The sequence below is a fragment of the Bos javanicus genome, chromosome 10, assembly GCF_032452875.1.
Source record: "Bos javanicus breed banteng chromosome 10, ARS-OSU_banteng_1.0, whole genome shotgun sequence".
NCBI lineage: Eukaryota > Metazoa > Chordata > Mammalia > Artiodactyla > Bovidae > Bos > Bos javanicus.
The window spans coordinates 101,871,550-101,896,212 of record NC_083877.1 but is presented as its reverse complement, the minus strand read 5'-3'; the positions used below and the strand labels follow the sequence as shown (position 1 = coordinate 101,896,212).

The 24,663-nt window shown below is 48.2% G+C and overlaps 1 protein-coding gene across 7 annotated transcripts in view; it reads left to right on the top strand.

Annotated features, from left to right (window-relative positions):
- The window catches only part of TTC7B (tetratricopeptide repeat domain 7B), a 277,951-nt gene that overhangs the window by 72,252 nt on the left and 181,036 nt on the right, over nucleotides 1–24,663 (top strand). For all 7 annotated transcript variants that reach the window (XM_061429699.1, XM_061429701.1, XM_061429698.1 and 4 more), the window contains one exon: nucleotides 7,471–7,601. In XM_061429699.1, the coding sequence (XP_061285683.1) occupies nucleotides 7,471–7,601 (131 nt within the window). The remainder of the gene's footprint in view (nucleotides 1–7,470; nucleotides 7,602–24,663) is intronic.

Below are 24,663 nucleotides of genomic sequence, written 5' to 3'. Positions count from 1 at the left end.
CTGAATTTGGCAATAAGGAGTTCATGATCTGAGCCACAGTCAGCTCCTGGTCTTGTTTTCGTTGACTGTATAGAGCTTCTCCATCTTTGGCTGCAAAGAATATAAGCAATCTGATTTTGGTGTTGACCATCTGGTGATGTCCATGTGTAGAGTCTTCTCTCGTGTTGTTGGAAGAGGGTGTTTGCTATGACCAGTGCGTTCTCTTGGAAAAACTCTATTAGCCTTTGCCCTGCTTCATTCTGTATTCCAAGGCCAAATTTGCCTGTTACTCCAGGGGTTTCTTGACTTCCTACTTTTGCATTCCAGTCCCTTATAATGAAAAGGACATGCTCAAAACTCTCCAAGCCAGGATTCAGCAATACATGAACCATGAACTTCCAGATGTTCAAGCTGGTTTTAGAAAAGGCAGAGGAACCAAAGATCATATCGCCAATGTCCGCTGGATCATCAAAAAAGGAAGAGAGTTCCAGAAAAACATCTATTTCTGCTTTATTGATTATGCCAATGCCTTTGACTGTGTGGATCACAATAAACTGTGGAAAATTCTGAAAGAGATGGGAATACCAGACCACCTGACCTGCCTCTTGAGAAACCTGTATGCAGGTCAGGAAGCAACAGTTAGAAGTGGACATGGAACAACAGACTGTTTCCAAATAGGAAAAGGAGTATGTCAAGGCTGTATATTGTCACCCTGCTTATTTAACTTATATGCAGAGTACATCATGAGAAATGCTGGGCTGGAAGAAGCACAAGCTGGAATCAAGATTGCCTGGAGAAGTATCAATAACCTCAGATATGCAGATGACACCACCCTTACGATAAGCAGAAAGTGAAGAGGACCAAAAAGCCTCTTGATGAAGGTGAAAGAGGAGAGTGAAAAAGTTGGCTTAAAGCTCAACATTCAGAAAACGAAGATCATGACATCTTGTCCCATCACTTCATGGAAAATAGATGGGGAAACTGTGGAAACAGTGTCAGACTTTATTTTTGGGGACTCCAAAATCACTGCAGATGGTGATTGCAGCCATGAAATTAAAAGACACTTACTCCTTGGAAGGAAAGTTATGACCAACCTAGATAGCATATTGAAAAGCAGAGACATGACTTTGCCAACAAAGGTCCGTCTAGTCAAGGCTATGGTTTTTCCAGTGGTCATGTATGGATGTGAGAGTTGGACTGTGAAGAAAGCTGAGAGCTGAAGAATTGATACTTTTGAACTGTGGTGTTGGAGAAGACTTTTGAGAGTCCTTTGGACTGCAAGGAGTTCCAACCAGTCCATTCTAAAGGAGATCTGTCCTGGGTGTTCTTTGGACGGATTTATGCTAAAGCTGAAACTTCAATACTTTGGCCACCTCATGCGAAGAGTTGACTCATTGAAAAATACTCTGATGCTGTGAGGGATTTGGGGCAGGAGGAGAAGGGAACAACAGAGGATGAGACGGCTGAATGGCATCACTGACTCGGTGGACATGAGTTTGGGTGAACTCCAGCAGTTGGTGATGGACAGGGAGGCCTGGCATGCTGCAATTCATGGGGTCACAAAGAGCTGGACACGACTGAGCGACTGAAATGAACTGAACTGAACTGAAAGGCAGTTCGGTGGAGAAAGGAGAAGCTTCAATAAATTGTAGCACAACATCCAGATACCTATTGGCAGAGAAGTAAACTTTGATCCATACTTTTGCAACATGTACAAAAAGTAATTTAAAATAATTTATAGGCCTAGATGTAAAACCTAAAAATATAAAAATTCTAGAAGAACTTATAGAAGAAATCTTTGTACTTTTAAAGATAGGAAACTAAAAGTACAGTCTATGAAAGAAAATACTGAGAAATTTGACTCCGTCAAAATTTAAAATTTCTAATCTTCAAAAGACATGTTAAAGGAGATTGGTACTGATACATATACACCACCATGTGTAAAACAGATAGCTAGTGGGGACCTGCAGTATCACGCAGGGAGCTCAGCTCGGTGCTCTGTGCTGACTTAAATGGGTGGGATGGAGGGTGAGGGGCAGATGGAGACCTAGGAGGGAAGGAGCATAGGGATACATACGGAACATCCCTATGGACACAGCCGGTGCATCGTGTACAGCAGAAACTCACACAACACTGAAAAGCAACGATACCCTAATTTTTTTTAAAAACAGAAGTAGCACAAATCACAGACTGAGAGGAAACATTTGCAAATCACATATCTGATAGAGGATTTGTGTTTGGAACACATGGAGAACTCTCAAAACTCAATGATAAGAAAACCAACAACCCAAGAAAAACAAGTAAAAGATTTTAACAGACATTTCGCTAAAGAAGATGCACACGAAGAGTCGGCATCACTAGTCATTTTGGAAATGCACATCAAAACCACACTGAGATGCCACTTCACACCTACTGAGATGGCTGGGATTCAACAGACAATGACAAGTGTTGACAAAAATGTGGAGAAACTGGAATCCTCATGAATTGCTGGTGGAAATGTAAAGTGGTATAGCCACTTTAGAAGGCATGTTTCTTAAACAGTTAAATGTAAATTTTGTATCTGACCTAACACTTCTGCTTCTAGGTATCTACCCAAGAGAATTAAAAATACATGGTCACACAAAAATTATACATGCATTTTCATGACAGCGTTATTCATTATGGACAAAAAGAGATACAACCCCACTGCCCACTACTAGCAAATGGAGAGATGAAATGCGGTGTATCATCAGCAGTGAAAAGAAATCGATATTGTTGTAACTTGGATGAACATTGAAAACATACTAACTGAACACAAAAGATGACATATGATTTAATTTTTATGAACTTTACTTAAAATGAGTGAATTTTATGCCATGTAATTATTGTCTCAATAGAGCTATTCCTTAAAAATGATACACTGTATATTGGTAATCCAGACAGCATAAGATTGCTGAAATAATAGACAAAAAATTCAATAAAGGACTTCACTGGTGGTTAGGTGGTTAAGAATCTGCCTTGCAAGGCAGGGGATGAGGGTTCAATCCCAAATCCCTGGTTTAGGGGAATCAGGGTCCCACATGCTATGGAGAAACTAAGCTGGTGAGCCACAACCAGGGAGCCTGTGAGCCACAGCCAGAGGGCCTGTGAGCTACAGCCAGGGAGCCTGTGAGTCACAACCAGGGAGCCTGTGAGCCACAACTAAAGAGCCGGTGAGCTACAGCTGGAGAGCATGTGAGCCACAGCTGCAGAACCTGTGAGCCACAACCATGGAACCTGTGAGCCACAGCTACAGAGCCTGTGAGCTACAGCTGGAGAGCATGTGAGCCACAGCTGCAGAACCTGTGAGCCACAACCATGGAACCTGTGAGCCACAGCTACAGAGCCTGTGAGCTACAGCTGGAGAGCATGTGAGCCACAGCTGCAGAGCCTGTGAGCTACAGCTGGAGAGCATGTGAGCCACAGCTGCAGAACCTGCGAGCCACAACCATGGAACCTGTAAGCCACAGCTACAGAGCCTGTGAGCTACAGCCAGAGAGCATGTGAGCCACAGCTGCAGAGCCTGTGAATCACAACCAGGGAACCTGTGAGGCACAGCAAGAAAGCCTGTGAGCTACAGCCAGAGAACCTGTGAGTCACAGCCAGACAGCTGGTGAGCCACAACTAGAGAGCCTGTGAGCCATAGCCGGAGAGCCTGTGAGCTACAGCCAGGGAGCCTGTGAGCAACAGCCAGAGAGCATGTGAGCCACAGCTGCAGAGCCTGTGAGTCACAACCAGGGAACCTATGGGCACAGCAAGAGAGCCTGTGAACTACAGCCAGAGAGCCTGTGAGCCACAGCCATAGAACCTGTGAACTACAGCCGCAGAGCCTGTGAGCTAAAGCCAGAGAGCCTGTGAGCCACAACTAGAGAGCCTGTGAGCCACAACCAGGGAGCCTGTGAGCCACAGCTGCAGAGCCTGTGAGTCACAACCAGGGAACCTATGGGGCACAGCAAGAGAGCCTGTGAACTACAGCCGCAGAGCCTGTGAGCTACAGCCAGAGACCCTGATGCCACATCCAGGGAGCCTGTGAGCACAACGGGAGCCTGTGAGCAGCGACAGATGCCACATGATGAAACAAAGACCTCGTACGCCTCAACTACGAGGTCCAACGCAGCCAAATAAATAAATATTTTAAAAAATCAATGAAACAGAACAGAGAGCCCAGAAGAAGGCCCACTCGACTGTCATCACCTGATTTTTGGCAAAGGAACAAAAGCAACTCAATGAGGGAAACGTAGTCTCTTCAGCAAATGGTGCTGGAAAGAAGTGGACACCCACATGCTAAACGTGTGTATATGGACAGAATCCTTGTACCTTTCATAAATAGTAACTCACAGTGGATGGTAAACCTAAATCTGAAATCCAAACTAAATAAAACTTCTGGAAGATAACACTGGGGAAAATCCAGGTGACCTTGGATTTAGTAGCGGCATTTTAGAGACTACACCGAAAACACAAATTGACAGGTTGAACTTAAGGAAATTAGCAACTTTTGTTCTGTGAAAAACAGGGTTAAGAGAATGAAGTCACAGACAGAAAATATTTGCAAAATAGAAATCTGATAAAGGGCTTGTATCCAAAATATATAAAGAACTCGGAACTCAACAGTAAGAAGACAAATGACTCAGTCTTTTTGACGAAATGACAATAGATCTGTCCAGACACTTTATCAAAGAAGGTAGACAGACGGCAAATAGCATTAAAAATCGACATCACGTGTCCGTAGGAAACTGCAAATTAAAACAGCAGTGAGACGCCACTATACATATTAGATGACTAAAATTCAAAAAATGATAACACCAAATGCTGGCAAGGATGCGAGCAATAGGAACTCTCGTCCATTGCTGGTAGGAATGCAAAACAGCACAGCCACTTTGGAAGACAACCCGTTTAGTGGTTTCTTATAAAGCTAAAAGTAATATTCTTACAAAGCTATTTGTAAATAAAATAGATGTACTTAGATATTTCATACAAACATATTCTTACCATACCATCCACCAGTTCCTCTTCCTGGTTGAGAGGAACTGAGAACTATGTGCACACAAAAGCCTGCACGCGAATGTTTATAGCAGCTTTATCCATAATTCCCCAGACTGGTAGCAACCATGATGCTTTTAAACAGATTAATGAATAAATGGAATATTACTTAGCAACAAAAGGAAATTAGCTATCTGCCTATAAAAAGACATGCTGCTGCTGCTGCTAAGTCGCTTCAGTCGTGTCCAACTCTGTGCGACCCCATAGACGGCAGCCCATCAGGCTCCCCCATCCCTGGGATTCTCCAGGCAAGAACACTGGAGTGTGTTGCCATTTCCTTCTCCAATGCATGAAAGTGAAAAGTGAAAGGGAAGTCGCTCAGTCGTGTCCAACTCCTAGTGACCCCATGGACTGCAGCTACCAGGCTCCTCCATCCATGGGGTTTTCCAGGCAAGAGTGCTGGAGTGGGGTGCCATCACCTCCTCTGACAAAAAGACATGAGGGGATCTTAACAGCACATTTCCAGGTGAACGAAGCCAGTCTGAACAGTCTGCATACTGCATGATTGCAATTATGTGATGTTCTGGACAAAGCCAAACCGTAGAGACAGTGAGAAGATGGGTGGTTGCCAGGGCTCAGGAGGGAGGCTGGAGGGCTAGATCCCATTTTTAGGGCCGTGAATTGGCTCGATGGTGTCAGTACGATACTGTGATTGTGGAAACATGATGCTCTGTTGCTAAAACTCATAGACCTGCACAACGCAAAGTGAACCCTAATGTAAACGATGGATTTCAGTTAATAAAAAATAAATAAAAACAAAAGAAATCATGGTGAAACATCGTGCAGTTTTTAATATGCCAATTTCACCTCAATAAATCTTTGTTAACCTGCAGCAAAATCTTTGGCTGGTCCACACCTTCTGTGACGAAGTTGTCACCTCTAAGCGCCCAGGCAGGCCGTCCTCAGTGCTGGCTCCCTGCAGATGGAAGTGGTTTTTCTCCTTCCCGTGGAGCACAGCATCTCCCGTCACCTTCGACAGCCAGGGGACTGCCGTCGTTTGTTTAGAGCAGTTGGGAGGGGGCCATTCTCACAGTGATGCACAGGGGCTCTGGGTCACTTGCTGCCCTTGGCTTGTCTGGTCCCCTCTCTGCAGTGGTACCTACTCTGAAAGTCAGCAGCTCCCTTAGTAGGTAGATGTTGCTTTGAAGGCTGAAGACCCGGGTTCTGATCTCTGTTGTGCTGTGAACTGCCTCTCAGGTTTGGAGCAAATCTCTTACTTTCCCTTGATGATTCTCAGCTTCTTCATCTATAAAATGAGTGCGTGTGCCAGGAAACCTCTCAGGCCCCTTCCAATTGCAGGTCCTGACTCTGGCAGCATGGACGCTTCTCTCAGAGTCTTGCACGGAGTGGCACGTATGCGCTGTGTGTGTCTCCCCGTGTCCCAGGGCACTTGGTGCAGCGCAAACCCTCCCCGTGGGGCTCCCTCTCTGCCTCCAGTTGTGGGTGGAGACCTGGAGCCTGACGGGCCCAGGCTGGTTGCTCAGGACAGCGGCTGAGTTTGGTGCTGGGTTCAGGCAACAGCTGCTCCTCTCGGCATTGTCATTTTTCAGCCTTTCATGCTTTCCTAACCCATCGCAGGCCTGAACTCTCTCTTGGTGAGGAGTATCTCCTCTATCTCCAAAGAAGGGCCCACACTGCAAGGTTCTGGGTGTTTTCTTGGCCTGGAATTGAGAGCTGGTCTGGAGTGTTGTTTCTGCAGAAATCTAGGCCGAGAGTTGGAAGATTCCCCTGGTAGCTGACTCCTGGCTCCTGAGTGCATTTAGAAATGTTTAATATTCAATCAGTTAAGCATACACTGTAGAAGACACGAGATGTTCTTTACCTTGTTTTGTGCTGTTAGCCTCACTGTGTTGTGTGTTGCTTTGTAACTCAGTCGTGTCTGACTGTTTGTGACCCCATGGACTGTAGCCTGCCAGGCTGCTTGTGACCCCATGGACTGTAGCCTGCCAGGCTCTTCTGTCCATTGGGACTTACCAGGCAAGAACACTGGAGTGGGTTGCCGTGCTCTCCTCTAGGGAATCTTCCCAACCCAGGGATCGAACCCATGTCTCCGGCTTGGCAGATGGATTCTTTACTACTGAGCCACCTCAGAAGCCCTAGCGTTGCTGTCCTTACTTATAAAATTCTTTAAGGATCTCGGGGCATGGTTGAATGAGAAGCTCTGTTAGGTCTGAATGGGATCCTGGTGAAGTACCTGATCAAATTCTTAACCTGCATGTCAGAGTCAAATGGTCCTTTCTGTATGCTGAGGGGCCTCTTTGATCCGTAACCTCTGGATTTTCTTTCTGGTGCCCTGTTTTGATGTTCCATTTTGTCCTTAGAGAGGGCAGAGAATCTGCTTCGCCCATAGTATCTGGCTTTCTAGAGTAATACTAAAAAATTAAGTCCCATAAAAAACAACTCACCCGGTTTTTGTATGTTGATTTTTTTTAGGACTTTGTTTAGAGAAGTTGCCTATTTCTTCTTCTACCAGTAGTCTCCGCGTGGACCGGGAGCAGGACATCATCACCTGCTATGAGAAGGCGGGGGACATCGCCCTCCTGTACCTCCAGGAGATAGAAAGGGTGAGTGAGGCTCACGTGATTGTTCAGTTGGTGACATTTTAAAAGTTCAAACCGCATCATACAGAACTGTGATCGACTTCTGGAAGCCTTCAGCTTGCCTGTCTCTGGGTGCAAAGCTTTGCTTATATTCTTAAACACTAAGGAGAATATGCTGGTGAATGTGGCTCCTTGTGAAAATAGACAGGTCAGTGTTTGGGAAGCATTTTAATGTCCTTTGAACAGAAATGACAATATACATCTATTTATGTCCTCAGTGCCCTGAAGCTGGCTGATCATCCCTGTTCTCTTAGGCAAAACAAGCTGAGCTGTATTTGTACGTTCATGCGCAGTGTTCATGGACTGTGTACCAACGCAGAGCACATCTGGGGTTTGGGAGGCTCAGTGGTCATGCGGACTCTCCACCAACCTGGGTCATCTGGGATGGTTTACTCCCAGCAGTCAGTGGTTCACTGAGGAAGTGGAGAATGAAACCAACAGCTGATCAGAGGGCCACGTGAGCAGGAAACACATGAGCAAGAGGCCACGCAAGCAGAGAACGTGTAAGCAAGGGGCCACGCGAGCAGAGAACACGTGAGCAAGGGGCCATGTAAGCAGAGAACGTGTGAACAAGGGGCCGTGTGAGCAAGGGGCCACGTGAGCAGAGAACACGTGAGCAAGGGGGCCTCGTGATCAGAGAACATGTGAGTAAGGGGCCATGTGAGCAGAGAACACGTGAGCAAGGGGCCCTGAGCAGAGAACGCGTGAGCAAGGGGCCGTGTGAGCAGAGAATGTGTGAGAAAGGGGCCCTGTGAGCAGAGGACACATGAGCAAGGGGCCACGTGAGCAGAGAACGTGTGAGCAAGGGTCCCTGTGAGTAGAGAACATGTGAGCAAGGGGGCCTCGTGGTCAGAGAACGTGTGAGAAAGGAACCCTGAGCAGAGAACATGTGAGCAAGGGGCCCTGTGAGCAGAGAACATGTGAGCAAGGGGGCCTGAGCAGAGAACACGTGAGCAAGGGACCCTGTGAGCAGAGAACACGTGAACCAGGGGGCCTCGTGATCAAAGAACGTGTGAGAAAGGGGCCCTGAGCAGAGAACATGTGAGCAAGGGGCCCTGAGCAGAGAACACGTGAGCAAGGGACCCTGTGAGCAGAGAACATGTGAGCAAGGGGCCCTGAGCAGAGAACATGTGAGCAAGGGGCCCTGAGCAGAGAACGTGTGAGCAAGGGGCCCTGAGCAGAGAACATGTGAGCAAGGGGCCCTGAGCAGAGAACACGTGAGCAAGGGGCCCTGTGAGCAGAGAACATGTGAGCAAGGGGCCCTGAGCAGAGAACATGTGAGCAAGGGGCCATGTGAGCAAGGGGCCACATGAGCAGAGAATGTGTGAGCAAGGGGTCCTGAGCAGAGAACGTGTGAACAAAGGGCCTCGTGATCAGAGAACGTGTGAGAAAGGGGCCCTGAGCAGAGAACGCATGAGCAAGGGGCCGTGTGAGCAGAGAACGTGTGAGAAAGGGACCCTGAGCAGAGAACGTGTGAGCAAGGGGCCCTGTGAGCAGAGAACATGTGAGCAAGGGGGCCTGAGCAGAGAACACGTGAGCAAGGGACCCTGTGAGCAGAGAACACGTGAGCCAGGGGGCCTCGTGATCAAAGAACGTGTGAGAAAGGGGCCCTGAGCAGAGAACGTGTGAGGAAGGGGCCCTGTGAGCAGAGAACATGTGAGCAAGGGGCCCTGAGCAGAGAACACGTGAGCAAGGGACCCTGTGAGCAGAGAACATGCGAGCAAGGGGCCCTGAGCAGAGAACACATGAGCAAGGGACCCTGTGAGCAGAGAACGTGTGAGCAAGGGTCCCTGTGAGTAGAGAACATGTGAGCAAGGGGGCCTCGTGGTCAGAGAACGTGTGAGAAAGGAACCCTGAGCAGAGAACATGTGAGCAAGGGGCCCTGTGAGCAGAGAACATGCGAGCAAGGGGCCCTGAGCAGAGAACACATGAGCAAGGGACCCTGTGAGCAGAGAACGTGTGAGCAAGGGTCCCTGTGAGTAGAGAACATGTGAGCAAGGGGGCCTCGTGGTCAGAGAACGTGTGAGAAAGGAACCCTGAGCAGAGAACATGTGAGCAAGGGGCCCTGTGAGCAGAGAACATGTGAGCAAGGGGGCCTGAGCAGAGAACACGTGAGCAAGGGACCCTGTGAGCAGAGAACACGTGAACCAGGGGGCCTCGTGATCAAAGAACGTGTGAGAAAGGGGCCCTGAGCAGAGAACATGTGAGCAAGGGGCCCTGAGCAGAGAACACGTGAGCAAGGGACCCTGTGAGCAGAGAACATGTGAGCAAGGGGCCCTGAGCAGAGAACGTGTGAGCAAGGGGCCCTGTGAGCAGAGAACACGTGAGCAAGGGGCCCTGAGCAGAGAACACGTGAGCAAGGGACCCTGTGAGCAGAGAACATGTGAGCAAGGGGCCCTGAGCAGAGAACGTGTGAGCAAGGGGCCGTGAGCAGAGAACATGTGAGCAAGGGGCCCTGAGCAGAGAACACGTGAGCAAGGGGCCCTGTGAGCAGAGAACACGTGAGCAAGGGGCCCTGAGCAGAGAACATGTGAGCAAGGGGCCATGTGAGCAAGGGGCCACATGAGCAGAGAATGTGTGAGCAAGGGGTCCTGAGCAGAGAACGTGTGAACAAAGGGCCTCGTGATCAGAGAACGTGTGAGAAAGGGGCCCTGAGCAGAGAACGCATGAGCAAGGGGCCGTGTGAGCAGAGAACGTGTGAGAAAGGGACCCTGAGCAGAGAACGTGTGAGCAAGGGGCCCTGTGAGCAGAGAACATGTGAGCAAGGGCCTGAGCAGAGAACACGGAGCAAGGGACCCTGTGAGCAGAGAACACGTGAGCCAGGGGGCCTCGTGATCAAAGAACGTGTGAGAAAGGGCCCTGAGCAGAGAACGTGTGAGGAAGGCCCTGTGAGCAGAGAACATGTGAGCAAGGGGCCCTGAGCAGAGAACACGTGAGCAAGGGACCCTGTGAGCAGAGAACGTGTGAGCAAGGGGCCCTGAGCAGAGAACATGTGAGCAAGGGGCCCTGAGCAGAGAACACGTGAGCAAGGGGCCCTGAGCAGAGAACACGTGAGCAAGGGGCCCTGAGCAGAGAACATGTGAGCAAGGGGCCATGTGAGCAAGGGGCCACATGAGCAGAGAATGTGTAAGCAAGGGGTCCTGAGCAGAGAACGTGTGAACAAAGGGCCTCGTGATCAGAGAACGTGTGAGAAAGGGGCCCTGAACAGAGAACGTGTGAGCAAGGGGCCTTGTGATCAAGAGAACATGTGAGAAAGGGGCCTCGTGATCAGAGAACATGTGAGAAAGGGGCCCTGAGCAGAGAACGTGTGAGCAAGGGGCCCTGAGCAGAAAACATGTGAGCAAGGGGCCACGTGAACAGAGAACACATGAGCAAGGGGCCCTGAGCAGAGAACACGTGAGCAAGAGGCCCTGAGCAGAGAACACGTGAGCAAGAGGCCCTGAGCAGAGAACACGTGAGCAAGGGGCCCTGAGCAGAGAACACGTGAGCAAGGGGCCATATGAGCAGAGAATGTGTGAGCAAGGGGTCCTGAGCAGAGAACATGTGAACAAAGGGCCTCGTGATCAGAGAACGTGTGAGAAAGGGGCCCTGAGCAGAGAACGTGTGAGCAAGGGGCCCTGAGCAGAGAACGTGTGAGCAAAGGGCCTCGTGATCAGAGAACGTGTGAGAAAGGGGCCCTGAGCAGAGAACGTGTGAGCAAGGGACCCTGTGAGCAGAGAACGCATGAGCAAGGGGCCCTGAGCAGAGAACACGTGAGCAAGAGGCCCTGAGCAGAGAACACGTGAGCAAGAGGCCCTGAGCAGAGAACACGTGAGCAAGGGGCCCTGAGCAGAGAACGTGTGAGCAAAGGGCCTCGTGATCAGAGAACGTGTGAGCAAGGGGCCTCGTGATCAGAGAACGTGTGAGAAAGGGGCCCTGAGCAGAGAACGTGTGAGCAAGGGGCCCTGAGCAGAGAACGTGTGAGCAAAGGGCCTCGTGATCAGAGAACGTGTGAGAAAGGGGCCCTGAGCAGAGAACGTGTGAGCAAGGGACCCTGTGAGCAGAGAACACGTGAGAAAGGGGCCCTGAGCAGAGAACGTGTGAGCAAGGGGCCCTGAGCAGAGAACGTGTGAGCAAGGGGCCTCGTGATCAGAGAACGTGTGAGAAAGGGGCCCTGAGCAGAAAACACGTGAGCAAGGGACCCTGTGAGCAGAGAACACGTGAGCAAGGGGCCCTGAGCAGAGAACGTGTGAGCAAGGGTCACGTGAGCAGAGAACACGTGAGCAAGGGGCCCTGAGCAGAGAACACGTGAGCAAGGAACCCTGTGACCAGAGAACACGTGAGCAAGGGGCCCTGAGCAGAGAACGTGTGAGCAAGGGGCCACGTGAGCAGAGAACACGTGAGCAAGGGGCCCTGAGCAGAGAACACGTGAGCAAGGGACCCTGTGAGCAGAGAACACGTGAGCAAGGGGCCCTGAGCAGAGAACACGTGAGCAAGGGGCCCTGAGCAGAGAACACGTGAGCAAGGGACCCTGTGAGCAGAGAACACGTGAGCAAGGGGCCCTGAGCGCAGAGAACAGGTGAGCAAGGGGCTACATGAGCAGAGAATATGTGAGCAAGGGGCCACGTGAGCAGAGAACACGTGAGCAAGGGGCCCTGAGCAGAGAACACATGAGCAAGGGCCCCTGAGCAGAGAACGTGTGAGCAAGGGGCCTCGTGATCAGAGAACATGTGAGAAAGGGGCCCGGAGCAGAGAACGTATGAGCAAGGGGCCCTGTGAGCAGAGAACACGTGAGTAAGGGGCCGTGTGAGCAGAGAACATGTGACCAAGGGGCCACGTGATCAGAGAACATATGAGCAAGGGGCCCTGAGCAGAGAACACGTGAGCAAGGGGCCCTTGTGAGCAGAGAACGTGTGAGCAAGGGGCCCTGAGCAGAGAACGTGTGAGCAAGGGGCCCTGTGAGCAGAGAACACATGAGCAAGGGGCCACATGAGCAGAGAACGTGTAAGCAAGGGGACCTGAGCTCTCACCCTCAGGCAGAGGAAGCTGAAGGCTGGTTGAGGCTGAGGAGGTGTGGGCAGCTTCTGTTTAGAAGGATCCCTGTCTTTTAGCTCTGACCTTTGTAGTTACTCCTTCACTTCTCAGCCTCAATTTTCCCATCTGTAAAAGGAGCAAAATAATGGATGTCTACTTCGTGGAGTTCCTGTGGGGATTGCAAAAGACCCAGATGCAGGAGTGTATCGGATTCTTGCTAAATGACACATTTTACCAAGAGCAGCAGTTCCTACCCATGTCTGGCCTTCCCAGAGTTTCCTGGTATTCTCACCATGGCTTGATCCTGATATTTCCCCCTTCAGACTCAGAAGTGTTTCCTGCAAGATTGTTTGAAGTGATAAGAAATTCTGTGAGACTTTGGGTTTGGTCAGAATCTTGTTTCCCAGCAATTTATGGGTTCTCTGTCTGCTTAAGGATTAGAATGTTAGTTGCTCAGTCGTGTCCCGACTCTTTCTGACCCCATGGACTGTAGCCTGCCAGGCTCCTCTGTCCATGGAATTCTCTGGGCAAGAGTATTGGAGTGAGTTGCCATTTCCTTCTCCAGGGGATCTTCCTTCTCCAGGGGTCAAGCCCAGGTCTCCTGCATTGCTGGCAGGTTCTTTACCGTCTGAGCCACCAGGGATTAGAATAGAGGACTACCGAGGTCTTGATGGTTTTTGTTCTTTTGTAAATGTACAGACTGGAAGCAGTTTCCTTTTTGTAATGTGCTGATGTGTGTGGTGAGGATCAGAATTACCTTTCAGGATCAGGGAGGGCAAGGTGAGAGCCTCAGAGAAGCGGGGGAGAGGGCCAAGGGAGAGGTGTCTGGCCTGGCTCTCACCAGGATGGCTTATAAACTGTAGTTCATGATGTCCAGGAATTCAGGAAGATATTTGGCTGTCTTTCCAAGATGTTGTTCTGTCAGAAGTCTGCTGTGAGAAAGGAATTATTTATTATTCAGAATTTATGATACAATCTTTAGAGAAATGATCATGCAGCTTGCTTTTAACATCCACATGATTTTCACCGTCTGCCTCCCTGATAGCCAGTGCTTGGGAGGAGAGAAGTCTGCTTGCCCCAGCCAAGCGGTTCTAGTGGATCCGCACAGTCCTTGACACGCGGGGGACCTTATTTTGTACTTTACTCTCTGTTGTCAAGGTACAGCCGCCTCCTCCTGGCTTGGAGAAAGGAGGTTCATCGGTGTGTCTTTAGTGATGTGGGGACTGGCAGATCTGGGTGTACTACCTCCTGTATTCATTTAGAACCACCTAGTCACCACTGGGTTCTTTAGACAGACCATCAAGGAGACTTATGTAATCTTTGCTGTTGTTGTTCAGTCATTAAGTTGTGTCCGACTCTTTGCAACCAATGGACTGCAGCACACCAGGCTTCCCTGTCCTTCACCATCTCCTGGAGCTTGCTCACACTCATGTCTGTTGAGTCGGTGACGCCATCCAACCATCTCATCCTCTGTCGTCCCCTTCTCCTCCCGCCTACAATCTTGCTCAGCGTCAGGGTCTTTTCCAGTGAGTCAGCTCTTCACATCAGGTGGCCAAAATATTGGAGCTTCAGCTTCAGCATTAGTCCTTCCAAGGAATATTCAGGACTGATTTCCTTTAGGATGGACTGTTTGGATCTCCTTGCAGTCCAAGAGACTCTCAAGAGTCTTCTCCAACACCACAGTTCAAAAGCATCAATTCTTCGGCACTCAGCTTTCTTCATGGTCCAACTCTCACATCCATACATGACTACTGGAAAAACCATAGCTTTGACTGGACAGACCTTTGTTGGCAAAGTAATGTCTCTGCTTTTTTTATGCTGTCTAGGTTGGTTATAGCTTTTCTTCCAAGGAACAAGCGTCTTTTCATTTCATGGCTGCAGTTACCATGTGCAGTGATTTTGGAGCCCAGAAAAATAAAGTCTGTCGCTGTTTCCACTGTTTCCCCATCTATTTGCAATGAAGTGATGGGACCGGATGCCATGATCTTCATTTTTCGAATTTTGAGTTTTAAGCCAACTTTTTCACTCTCTTCTTTCACTATAATCAAGAGGCTCTTTAGTTCCCCTTCCATATAATTGTAGGATTTAAAATAAATATTTTTCACAGTTTTGAGAAAAGGGTGATCACAGGATGTTAGACTTCGAGAAGATGGAGGCTCAGAAACGGAGAGCCCACGGACACACAGGAAGTTGGGGCCAAAGCTTAGATCAGAACTCAGCCCTTCTGACACCTAGCTCATCATCACTTCATTATCCCAGCCTGCTGCCCATAAACGTGGATCCTATGGTCCTTACACCCTTATATATAGACAGTGCTCAGTAACATTTGGCCAAGCACGCCATTGCTCTCAGGAGCGTGGGGGGAGCAGCATCACTTGGCTCAGGGTTCAGTTTCAGGGTATGTTGATGATGTCCCCATTTCTGACTCTGATTTTCCAGGATGAGTTTTCTTTCATCAGATACCACTTTGGGCCACCCCAGACCCAGGAAGCTGCAGTATTAGCAATGAGAGAGACTGAATGAATCAAACATCTGTTTTGACTATGGTAGACGCTCAAAAAGTATTTGTGATTAATGAGAAATCTGGAGGAAAGATGACCTTCCTTAAGTGGCCACGGGGCCTTGGTGAATGTTCAAGAGCTTTTATGAGGCAAGACAATGGGTGCTATGCAGGAGCCACCCGTTTGACCTTTTTTTTTAAACTGAAATAACTTTTAAGAATTAAGCTAAATTGAAAATAAATGTTAGGAAAAAGAATCTGAAAGAAGTAAAAGACAGGCCAGCTTAGGTAACAGTGCTCTACTTTTCTGGGTAGGCGACCTTTCAAGTAGAAAACCCTACATGCCCCGTTCCCGTGTTAGTTCTGCTGGGCAGAGGCGGTCTTGCGGTGGTTTCCCCTCATTTCCCAGCCATTCCATAGCGAAGCAGCTTCTGTGTGCCAGAACCTCTGGGCATTGTATTTGTTAGTGTTGGCTCTTAGTATCATTCACTAGCAAGGAAAGAGTGAAGGAGAACGTTTGAGGACAGATTGGAATGTTGTGGAGAATGGCTTTTCATAATCCAGAGCCACCGGTCTGCGTTTCCGACGCAGCCTCATTCCGCGTTTTGCTGAAAGCTGGTGTGTTCAGTGGTGTTAGCCCGTGTGCTTCCTGAAGGGCAGGGGCTCCTCGCGCAGGGCTGGCCCCCTCCCCGCTGCTGGCTGACTTGTGCGGTGACGAGCAGCGGGGCGCGGGGCACTGAGAGCTACTCAGCCTTCCTGTGCTGCCCCCGAATCCTCAGCTGTCAAAGTGGCGATAAGAATTGCTCTGCGGCTGCCGTGAGCGTGAGCCGGGTTAGCGCGCCTGTGTCCCAGGGCTTGTTGGTTGGTGTTCTTTAGTCACTAAGTCGTGTCTGGCTCTTCTGCGACCCTGTGGACTGTAGCCCGCCAGGCTCCTCTGTCCACGGGATTCCCCAGGCAAGGATACTGGAGGGGCTGCCGTTTCGTCCTCTAGGGGATCTTCCCGACTCAGCGATAGAACCTCTGTCTCCTGTACTGGCAAGTGGATTCTTCACCACGGAGCCACCAGGGAAGCCCGGGAAATGTTTGTTTTGTTGGCATTATCTGTTCCTGTGTCCCCTGGTGGTGGAATCTTTCCCAGCCCTCGAAGATTTCAGATATTTACGTAGAAATATAGAGTATTTTAAAAATGCTGTTTTATTTAAAATGTTCAATAATTTTAAAGAGCTACTTATTGAGTAATTTTTTCAGGAGAAGTTGGTTTTGTATTTTTTGTCTGGAAGCTAATGAACAGCATCTTGCCTGGAGTCCCCATCATAGCTGGGTTCTGAATCTCTGTTCACCTGGCCCTTTGACCTTAGCCCAGTTGTTTATATCTGTGAGCTTCAGCTTTCCATCCTCACGGCAGGGTTAAGACCGCCTGCCTTGTCTCAGGGGGAAAGCCAGCGGCCTCCAGTGCTTTCCACGCAGTGTGACAGGGCTCGCCACGGAGGGGTCTCCCTGCTTGCTCCAAGCGTGGAGGCAGGGCCGCGGGAGCCGGGCGTGCCTGCGAGCCACGGGCATGGAGTGTGTGTTCAATGCTGTCCTTGTCACATCACAGAGACATCTGCTAATAATTTTCTCTGACAGATTGTTCTCCAAAGGGGAATAAAAGATACCTTCAGAATTATGCATATAGAATAATTGAGTCAAACGAATCAAATTAGAATAGTTGGAAATGACATGGAGTGGCCTTGATCAGTTTACCTTCAGATGGTGGCATTAGGCCAACAGTAAATAAACTTACCTGCTTCTCGGGGTGCCATGATAGGAATAAAGATGACTTCACCCTCGCCTACTGTTAATAACACGAGCCCTGCTTTTGGCCGGTGAAATCACCCGTCTGTCCTCGGCATGCATCGGCCAGCCGGGGGTGGCTTTCTTGAGCAGGAGCTGTGCCCGGGTGGAACTTTACCTTCTGCTGACAGTTCATTCCTTTACACCCTGTTTTAGAAACGAAGTTCAGGCTGAATTACGGGACACCCACAGATCCCTTCATGGGCTGTTCCAGCCCTGGAGTTTGGAGAAGAAACAGCTGGTGCGTGGACGTCACGGGCCGCCAGAACCCCTCTGCTCCTCGGGGTTGTGCCCTGGCCACGTGGTCCGCCCCCTCTGGTTCAGGCCTCGCGGCAGGAGGGCGCAGTGACAGGCGCGGGTGGCGGACTCACAGCTGGCCTAGATGAAGGCCACGGTGTCTGGAACTGAAGCGGAGGTCCTGGGAGAAGTCCTCAGTGGCGCTGACGGAAGGCAGCGGGTGGCGCGAGCCCGCCTGGCTGTGCCTCGGGCTTTACAACTCGAGGCAGCCAAGACGAGGCAGCCTCGCCCTCTCCCGCCTGTTCACTGTAGCCTGAGCAGGCTTCATGGAGCACCAGCTAAACAAATCACTTCCTGAAGGAAATGCCAAGTAACCGGCCAGGATGCTGCTCTGACTCTGAGCCTGTCACCTCAGTGGCTGGAAAAGGCGGCTGTGATACACTTCAGCCTAGAAACCAGAAAAGAGCGGGCGCTGATTTTAACTTTTTATACGCTCTTGTCAGTCTTTGCCTCATAATTTTATAGCGTTAAAGGGTTCTGTGTCTGTCTTTTTTCAGTCAGCATTATGTCCAAGCTTCAAAGAGGGGTGCTCCCTAGCCATCCAGTGGTGAAGACTTCGCCTTCCAAGGGGGGGCACAGGTTTGATCTGGGGTCGGGGGGCGAAGGTCCCCCCTGCCTGGTGGCCAAAACCCAAAACATAACACAGGTGCGACATTGCAACAAATTCAGTAAAGACTTTAGAAATGGTCTGCATCAAGAAAACCTTTTCCAAAACCAAAAACAAACCAAAACTTTGTTTTCATGACTATATAATACGTTACTAAGTGGATGGCCTCATGATGTAATTCACTTAGAGCTGGGGATAACCTGTTTTACAAACTGTTTTTATAGTTATAACCTGTGATGTCACCTTCCTTCAGGCAGCCTTTCCTTTGCTTTGCATTGTCTCCTAAGGGCCGGTTCCCGGAAGTGGGACACTGACATTCTCGTTACTACAAATGGTGTACAGTTGTTTTCTGCAGGTCATACTGACCTCTCCTACCTTTGGCCTGCAGAAGGGTAGTGGCTGCTCTGCGGTCTTGACAGGGTTACATTTGTTTCAAAGTTACTTTGCCAATGCGCTGGGTAAAACCTGTACCTTGCAGTTTTAGTCTGCATTTCCTATTAGTCAGGTTGAAATTCTTTCCATCTATTTGCTTATAGCCCTCTTTTCTTTTTTAATTTACATCACAGCATTAATGAGATATCATTCACACACCATAGAATTGGTCCATTTAAAGCATTCCATTCAGCAGTTTTCAGTAGTTGCCGAGTTGTGTAATCATCACCAACATTTAATTCCAGAACATTCTCATCACCCCCAAAGAAACCCTGTACCCATTAGCTGTCAGTTTCCCCAGTCGCTATAGACTTCATATCCTGGGCATTTCCTGTAAATCAAATCTTGTAGCCTCCGGTCCTCTATGACTGGCTTTTCTGGCTTAGCACAGTGTTTCAAGAGTCATCCGTGTGGCGGCACATATCGCTACTTCATTTCTTTTGAGCCAAACACTGTGCCTCTGTAAGGATACACTACCCTGCGTTTATCCATTCATCATTCATCGTTTGGATGGTTTCTACTTCAGGCTGTTACAATAATGCTGTTACAGCTATTTGCATATAACATTTTGTGCGGACAAATGTTTTCATATTTCTTGACTATATTCCTGGGAGTAGAATTGCTAGGTCATGTGATAACTTTATGTTTAACCTTGTTATATTTCTTTGTTGTCTCTTTATACTTTCTGTCTGATTTTTGTATTTAGTATTCTTATAATTTGAATGAAGCTTTTACATCATAAGTATGTTAACCCTTTATCATGTTTGCTCTGAATAGTTTCCCAATCAGTAATTTTCCATTTTTAAATTGTTCATATATTTTAAATCTGTATATAATAGTTGAATCTGATTATCTTTTTATTACATTTATTTCATAGTTTTAAAGCTGAAATATTGGGATAAACCTTCTCTAGGCTTTAAAAAGTTTTCAGCCATTTTCCATATTTTTTAAAAAGAACTTTCAATTTCCAAAATCTTCTTGGAGAGATTTATTTTTGTGTGTAACATTAGATATGACTCCAAATTAATGTTTTCCTCAAATTTCAGCACCACTTTAAGAAGATGTTATCTTTCCATTTTCATATTTTCTGTTATGCATTTTAAGTCATTAGTAAAATTTTAGACACAGTAGTCATTTCTGGCTTTCCTGTTTTGTTCTACTAATTTTATACTGAACCAGCATGACACTATTTAATAAGTACTTCTTTATGTTATGTTTTAACATCTGAAAGGATTCAGTTCAGTTCAGCTCAGTTCAGTCGCTCAGTCATGTCCGACTCTTTGTGACCCCGTGAATTGCAGCACGCCAGGCCTCCCTGTCCATCACCAGCTCCCAGAGTTCACTCAGACTCACATCCATCGAGTCAGTGATGCCATCCAGCCATCTCATCCTCTGTTGTCCCCTTTTCCTCCTGCCCCCAATCCCTCCCAACATCAGAGTCTTTTCCAATGAGTCAACTCTTTGCATGAGGTGGCCAAAGTATTAGAGTTTCAGCTTTAGCACCATTCCTTCCAAAGAACATCCAGGACTGATCTCCTTCAGAATGGACTGGTTGGATCTCCTTGCAGTCCAAGGGACTCTCAAGAGTCTTCTCCAACACCACAGTTCAAAAGTATCAGTTCTTCGGTGGTCAGCCTTCTTTATGGTCTAACTCTCACATCCATACATGTGACCACTGGAAAAACCATAGCCTTGACTAGATGGACCTTTGTTGACAAAGTAATGTCTCTGCTTTTTAATATGCTATCTAGGTTGGTTATAACTTTCCTTCCAAGGAGTAAGCGTCTTCTACTTATTTTTTAGGATATCCTTTGTCCTTTTCTGTTGATACTTCTAAATGTATTTTAGAATAATTTGCTTCTAGAAAAATTCTGTTGGGACTTGGTTGAATTTTTATTAACTTTATACATTGGTTTGGAGAATTACTTTTAGTCTTCACTCATCTGTGCCCATGGTACCTCCTTCCATTTTGCAAGACCTTTTTTTTTTTTACAGATTTCAGTAGATTTATTATACTCCCAGGTCTTTGCTATTTGTATTGCTTTGTGTATAGGATCATTTTTTTCTTTGTATTTTCACATATAACAAGACTTTGATTTTTTTTTCAGTTCAATTACAAAAGTATTTAATAAGTGTCTCCTTTGTTCTGCACACTGTTCTTGACCCAAGGGGCTGGAGAATGAATTAACCAGAGAGTGTGTCCCTAGGAAACTTAGTGCTTTCTGAGGACACTGGTCCATAAACAGTGTGTGGGCTGCTTTGTGGGGAACACTCAGAGAATTCTGCAAGCCCAGAGCAGGGTCTCAGACCAGTGTGGAAGTTCAGAGATGGCTCCTGGAAGAGATGACCCCTGAGCCGAACCTTGAAGGCTGGCAGACATAGCCATACAGGACTATTAGCCACAATATTGGACTCTTCTATAAAAACAGGGTTGACTCTTTTCATTTTTCTAAGAATATGAACAAAAGGCCGAGGAAAGATTTTTGTTCTCAGTCTTTCTTCCATTCTGGATTTTCCACCTTCTCTCTCTTTCATGTGCTGTCTCCAGGCTTTCCTAAAACTGTGGCAATGTACAGGTGGTGGAGGGTATCCTTATTTTGTTCCTGCTGAAAGGCGATACTTTATTAGATCTCCAATAAGGATTATAATGTTTATGTGCTCACTAAGTTTTCCGTTTGCAGTTCACAGCAACCTAAGTATGTATTATTATCCCCTTTATTCAGATGAAAACAATGAACATCTGAGAGATCAAAGGATTTGTCCTAAGTCCACACGTGGTGAGGACTGTCAGAACCAGACGAACCTGGGCCTTTTGACCTAAAATCGTTGGCCCCTGGCCGTTTGCTTCCTCAGGCATTGGCTGTGTGCTTCTGCCAAAGCAGGCTGTACTTGTTAAGGTACTTGATGACAGTCCTCTCGCAGGCAAGTGTTTATCCACAGAACAAGTGGTGGCTTCGATACTGCCAGACACTGCTCCTGCCCAGACCCACGTGTTAGAGGCTCTTTGTGAGGAAGGGATTAAGCCCGAGATGCTTAGACTTCAGGGCAAACTCAGAGCTGAGCGATTCCCTCTGTCTCCCGCTGGCGTTTTTCTTGTCCTGCCTCATCCGGCAGTTCTGACCTCTGGTCTTTTGGACTTTGTTCTGCAAGCAAACAGAGATTAAAAGAACAAAGGGGGAGGAGCTGGACTGCAGAGTCGGGTGGACCTGAGTTTCAACACCAGCCCTAACACTTGATAGCGATGTGATTTGGGCAATTTGCTCAGTGGAGCAAAGTCTCAGTTTCCTCTTCAGTAAAAAAGAAGTAATAATGTGCGTTTCAGTGGGTTTTTGTGGGGGAATTAATGAGAGAGCCTGTGTGCCTGCAGAGTGCCTAATGCATAATAGGTTATTTTCTCATTACGTTTCCCCCTGCATTTCTTATTGTCCCTGCACGTTTACTCATTCATTTACTATGTATTTTATTCATTTACTATATTTACTATGTGTAGTGAATGCTTAGAAGGCCATGGCACCCCACTCCAATACTTGCCTGGAAAATCCCATGGACGGAGGAGCCACGGTCCATGGGGTCGCTAAGAGTCGGACACGACTGAGCACCTTCACTTTCACTTTTCACTTTCATGCATTGGAGAAGGAAATGGCAACCCACTCCAGTGTTCTTGCCTGGAGAATCCCAGGGACGGGGGAGCCTGGTGGGCTGCCGTTTATGGGGTCGCACAGAGTCGGACACGACTGAAGCGCCTTAGCAGCAGCGGCAGCAGTGAACGCTTACCCTGCATCAGACACTGAGGTGCGCGCTGAATGTGTTAGTAAATGGGGTAGACGTGGCCCCTGACTTTACAGAAGCTGCAGCTCCGAGGAGGGAGAAGCCCATAATCAAGTAAAAAATGCATTGACAAATGCAACGGAGGAATAGAACAGGACGTTGTGAGAGTGAGTAATAGAGACAGATCTGCTTCATGGCAGCGGGCTGGGCAGGCCCTTCTGAGAAGTGACCATCGAGCGGAGATGAGATGAGAAAGCGCCCGAGAGTCACATGATCCAGGTTGTTATAAAAATTATCCAGCTGCTTGTGGAGGGTGGAGAGGACGTTAAGGAGCTAGAGAGGATGTGGAGACTCTGTTTAGGAGGCTATTAGAAATCTAATAGGGAGTGATGATGGTTGTAATTGTAGAAATGGATGTATGCACACATTTGAGAAATGATTAGGAGGGAAATAGTAATAGATCAGGTGTGAGCGAGCGCCAGGGTGTCAGGGCTCAGTCCGTGGTGTCTGATTTGGATGGTTGACCGGACGACCGTGCAGTCAGCGCCTCAGTGTGTGGGCCTTGCCTCCAGGGCCCCCTGTGGATTCAGCATCTGCTGACGGCCAAGCCTCTTATATAAGATGGAGCACTGCAGTCATCCCCCGGTGTCTATAGGTGTGGAACCCGTGGGGAGAGCAGGGCCAACTCTGTGCGATGGGGGTGATGACAGAGGCCTCAGTTTGTGCTGAACCTGGGCTCCAGGAAAGTAATCATGCTCAGACAGTGTCTGGTGGTGGAAGTTAGGTGGCTTCTCTCCCAGGAGGGCATTCTAGGGGCTAGGAGAGATGCTAGAAGGGGGCCCTTGTGGAGAGCCCCATTCCTGAGGTTCTGGTGGACGGACCCTTCCTAACTGGGCCAGGAGAGCCCCGTTCCTGAGGTTCTGGTGGACGGACCCTTCCTAACTGGGCCAGGAGAGCCCCGTTCCTGAGGTTCTGGTGGACGGACCCTTCCTAACTGGGCCAGGAGAGCCCCGTTCCTGAGGTTCTGGTGGACGGACCCTTCCTAACTGGGCCAGGAGAGCCAAGCTTGCCCCTCCCACCGCAGTCACACAACAAGCACAGCACCACCGGGGAGGGGCGTGAGTGCGGGGAGAAGCCCGCTCCGAGCACGAGCAGACAGAGCCTGCTCATCAGCACTGAGGGTGCGACAGAAGCCCCGAGGAAGCCCCCCGGCATCCCAGCCCCAAGGGAAGCACAAGTTAGCGTCCCTGAGCCGCAGGAATCTGGGGCCTGTGGTGCAGTGGAAGTAACTATAGAAACGACGAAACCCAACTCCAGCCCACCTGCTGACTAGGTTGACTCGACGCCCCCACACTTCGGGCCTGATAAAAGAAAAGGAGTACCCATTTTCAAGTGTGAATATTATTTCCCTCACTTTATTTCTCTGTACACAATTATTAACATTAAATGAAAATTATAAGATCGTTATACACATACACACCACCAGGAATAAAACAAACCACTGTGAAGGGTAATAAATAGAACCCAAACCAGAAAGGACCCAGGTACTATCAGACAGGAACTTAAAAATATCCTTGAGTTATATGCTAGAGTATTGTGGAAAAGATATGTAACACGCAGGAACAGATGGGAATTTCAGGAAGGAGAAGGAAACTATAAAAAAAAATAACTGAAATGCTAGAAATAACAAAACATGACATAAGAGACAAAGAACTTGTTTGATAGCTTATTAGAAGATTGGACACAGCCAAGGAAAAAACTTTCATTTGAAGATAGGTTAATAGAGATTATTCAAATGAAACACAAAAAGAAAAAAAGAAGGGTGGGGAAAAAACAGAGCGGAGCATCCAGGCGCTGTGGGAAAATATATGTGTTTGCTGCCCCAAGAGGAGAAGGGAGAGAAACTGGGACAGAAAAAACACTGGGAGAGAAAACGGTTAAGAAGTTTCAGAATTACTGAAGCGTAGCAAAGAATCTCAGATCCCAGAGTCTCAGAGAACCCCAAGCAGCATAAATACAAGCACGTACGTAGTCACATCATAGTCAAACTGTTGTAAATCAAAGACGAAAGCCTTGAAGGCAGCCAGAGAAAGAGAAACTTTAAATTCAGAAGAATAAAGATAAGCGATATAAGATATTCCCAGAAGATAATATGCAAATTAGAAGACACTGGAAAGACAAGATACTTTTTTAGAACCAACAAAAATTGACAGGGTGCATAGCGAGCACACCTGTGTGACAAGAAATGTGGGAGAGATTCTTCAAGCAAGGAAGTGTACAGATCCGAGCAGCGAAACGAAGAGCACCGAATGGTTACACTGAGGGTGAAAGTGCAGTCGCTCAGTCGTGTCCGACTCTTCTCAACCCCGTGGACTGTAGCCCATCAGGCTCCTCCGTTCATGGGGTTTTCCAGGCAAGAGTGCTGGAGTGGATTGCCATTTCCTTGTCCAAGGGATCTTCCCAACCCAGGAATTGAACCCGGGTCTCCTGCATTGCAGGCAGACGCTTTACCGTCTGAATTCCTTTAAAAGATAATTGACTGCCTAAACTAAAAATATTAATGATGTTTTGTGGGA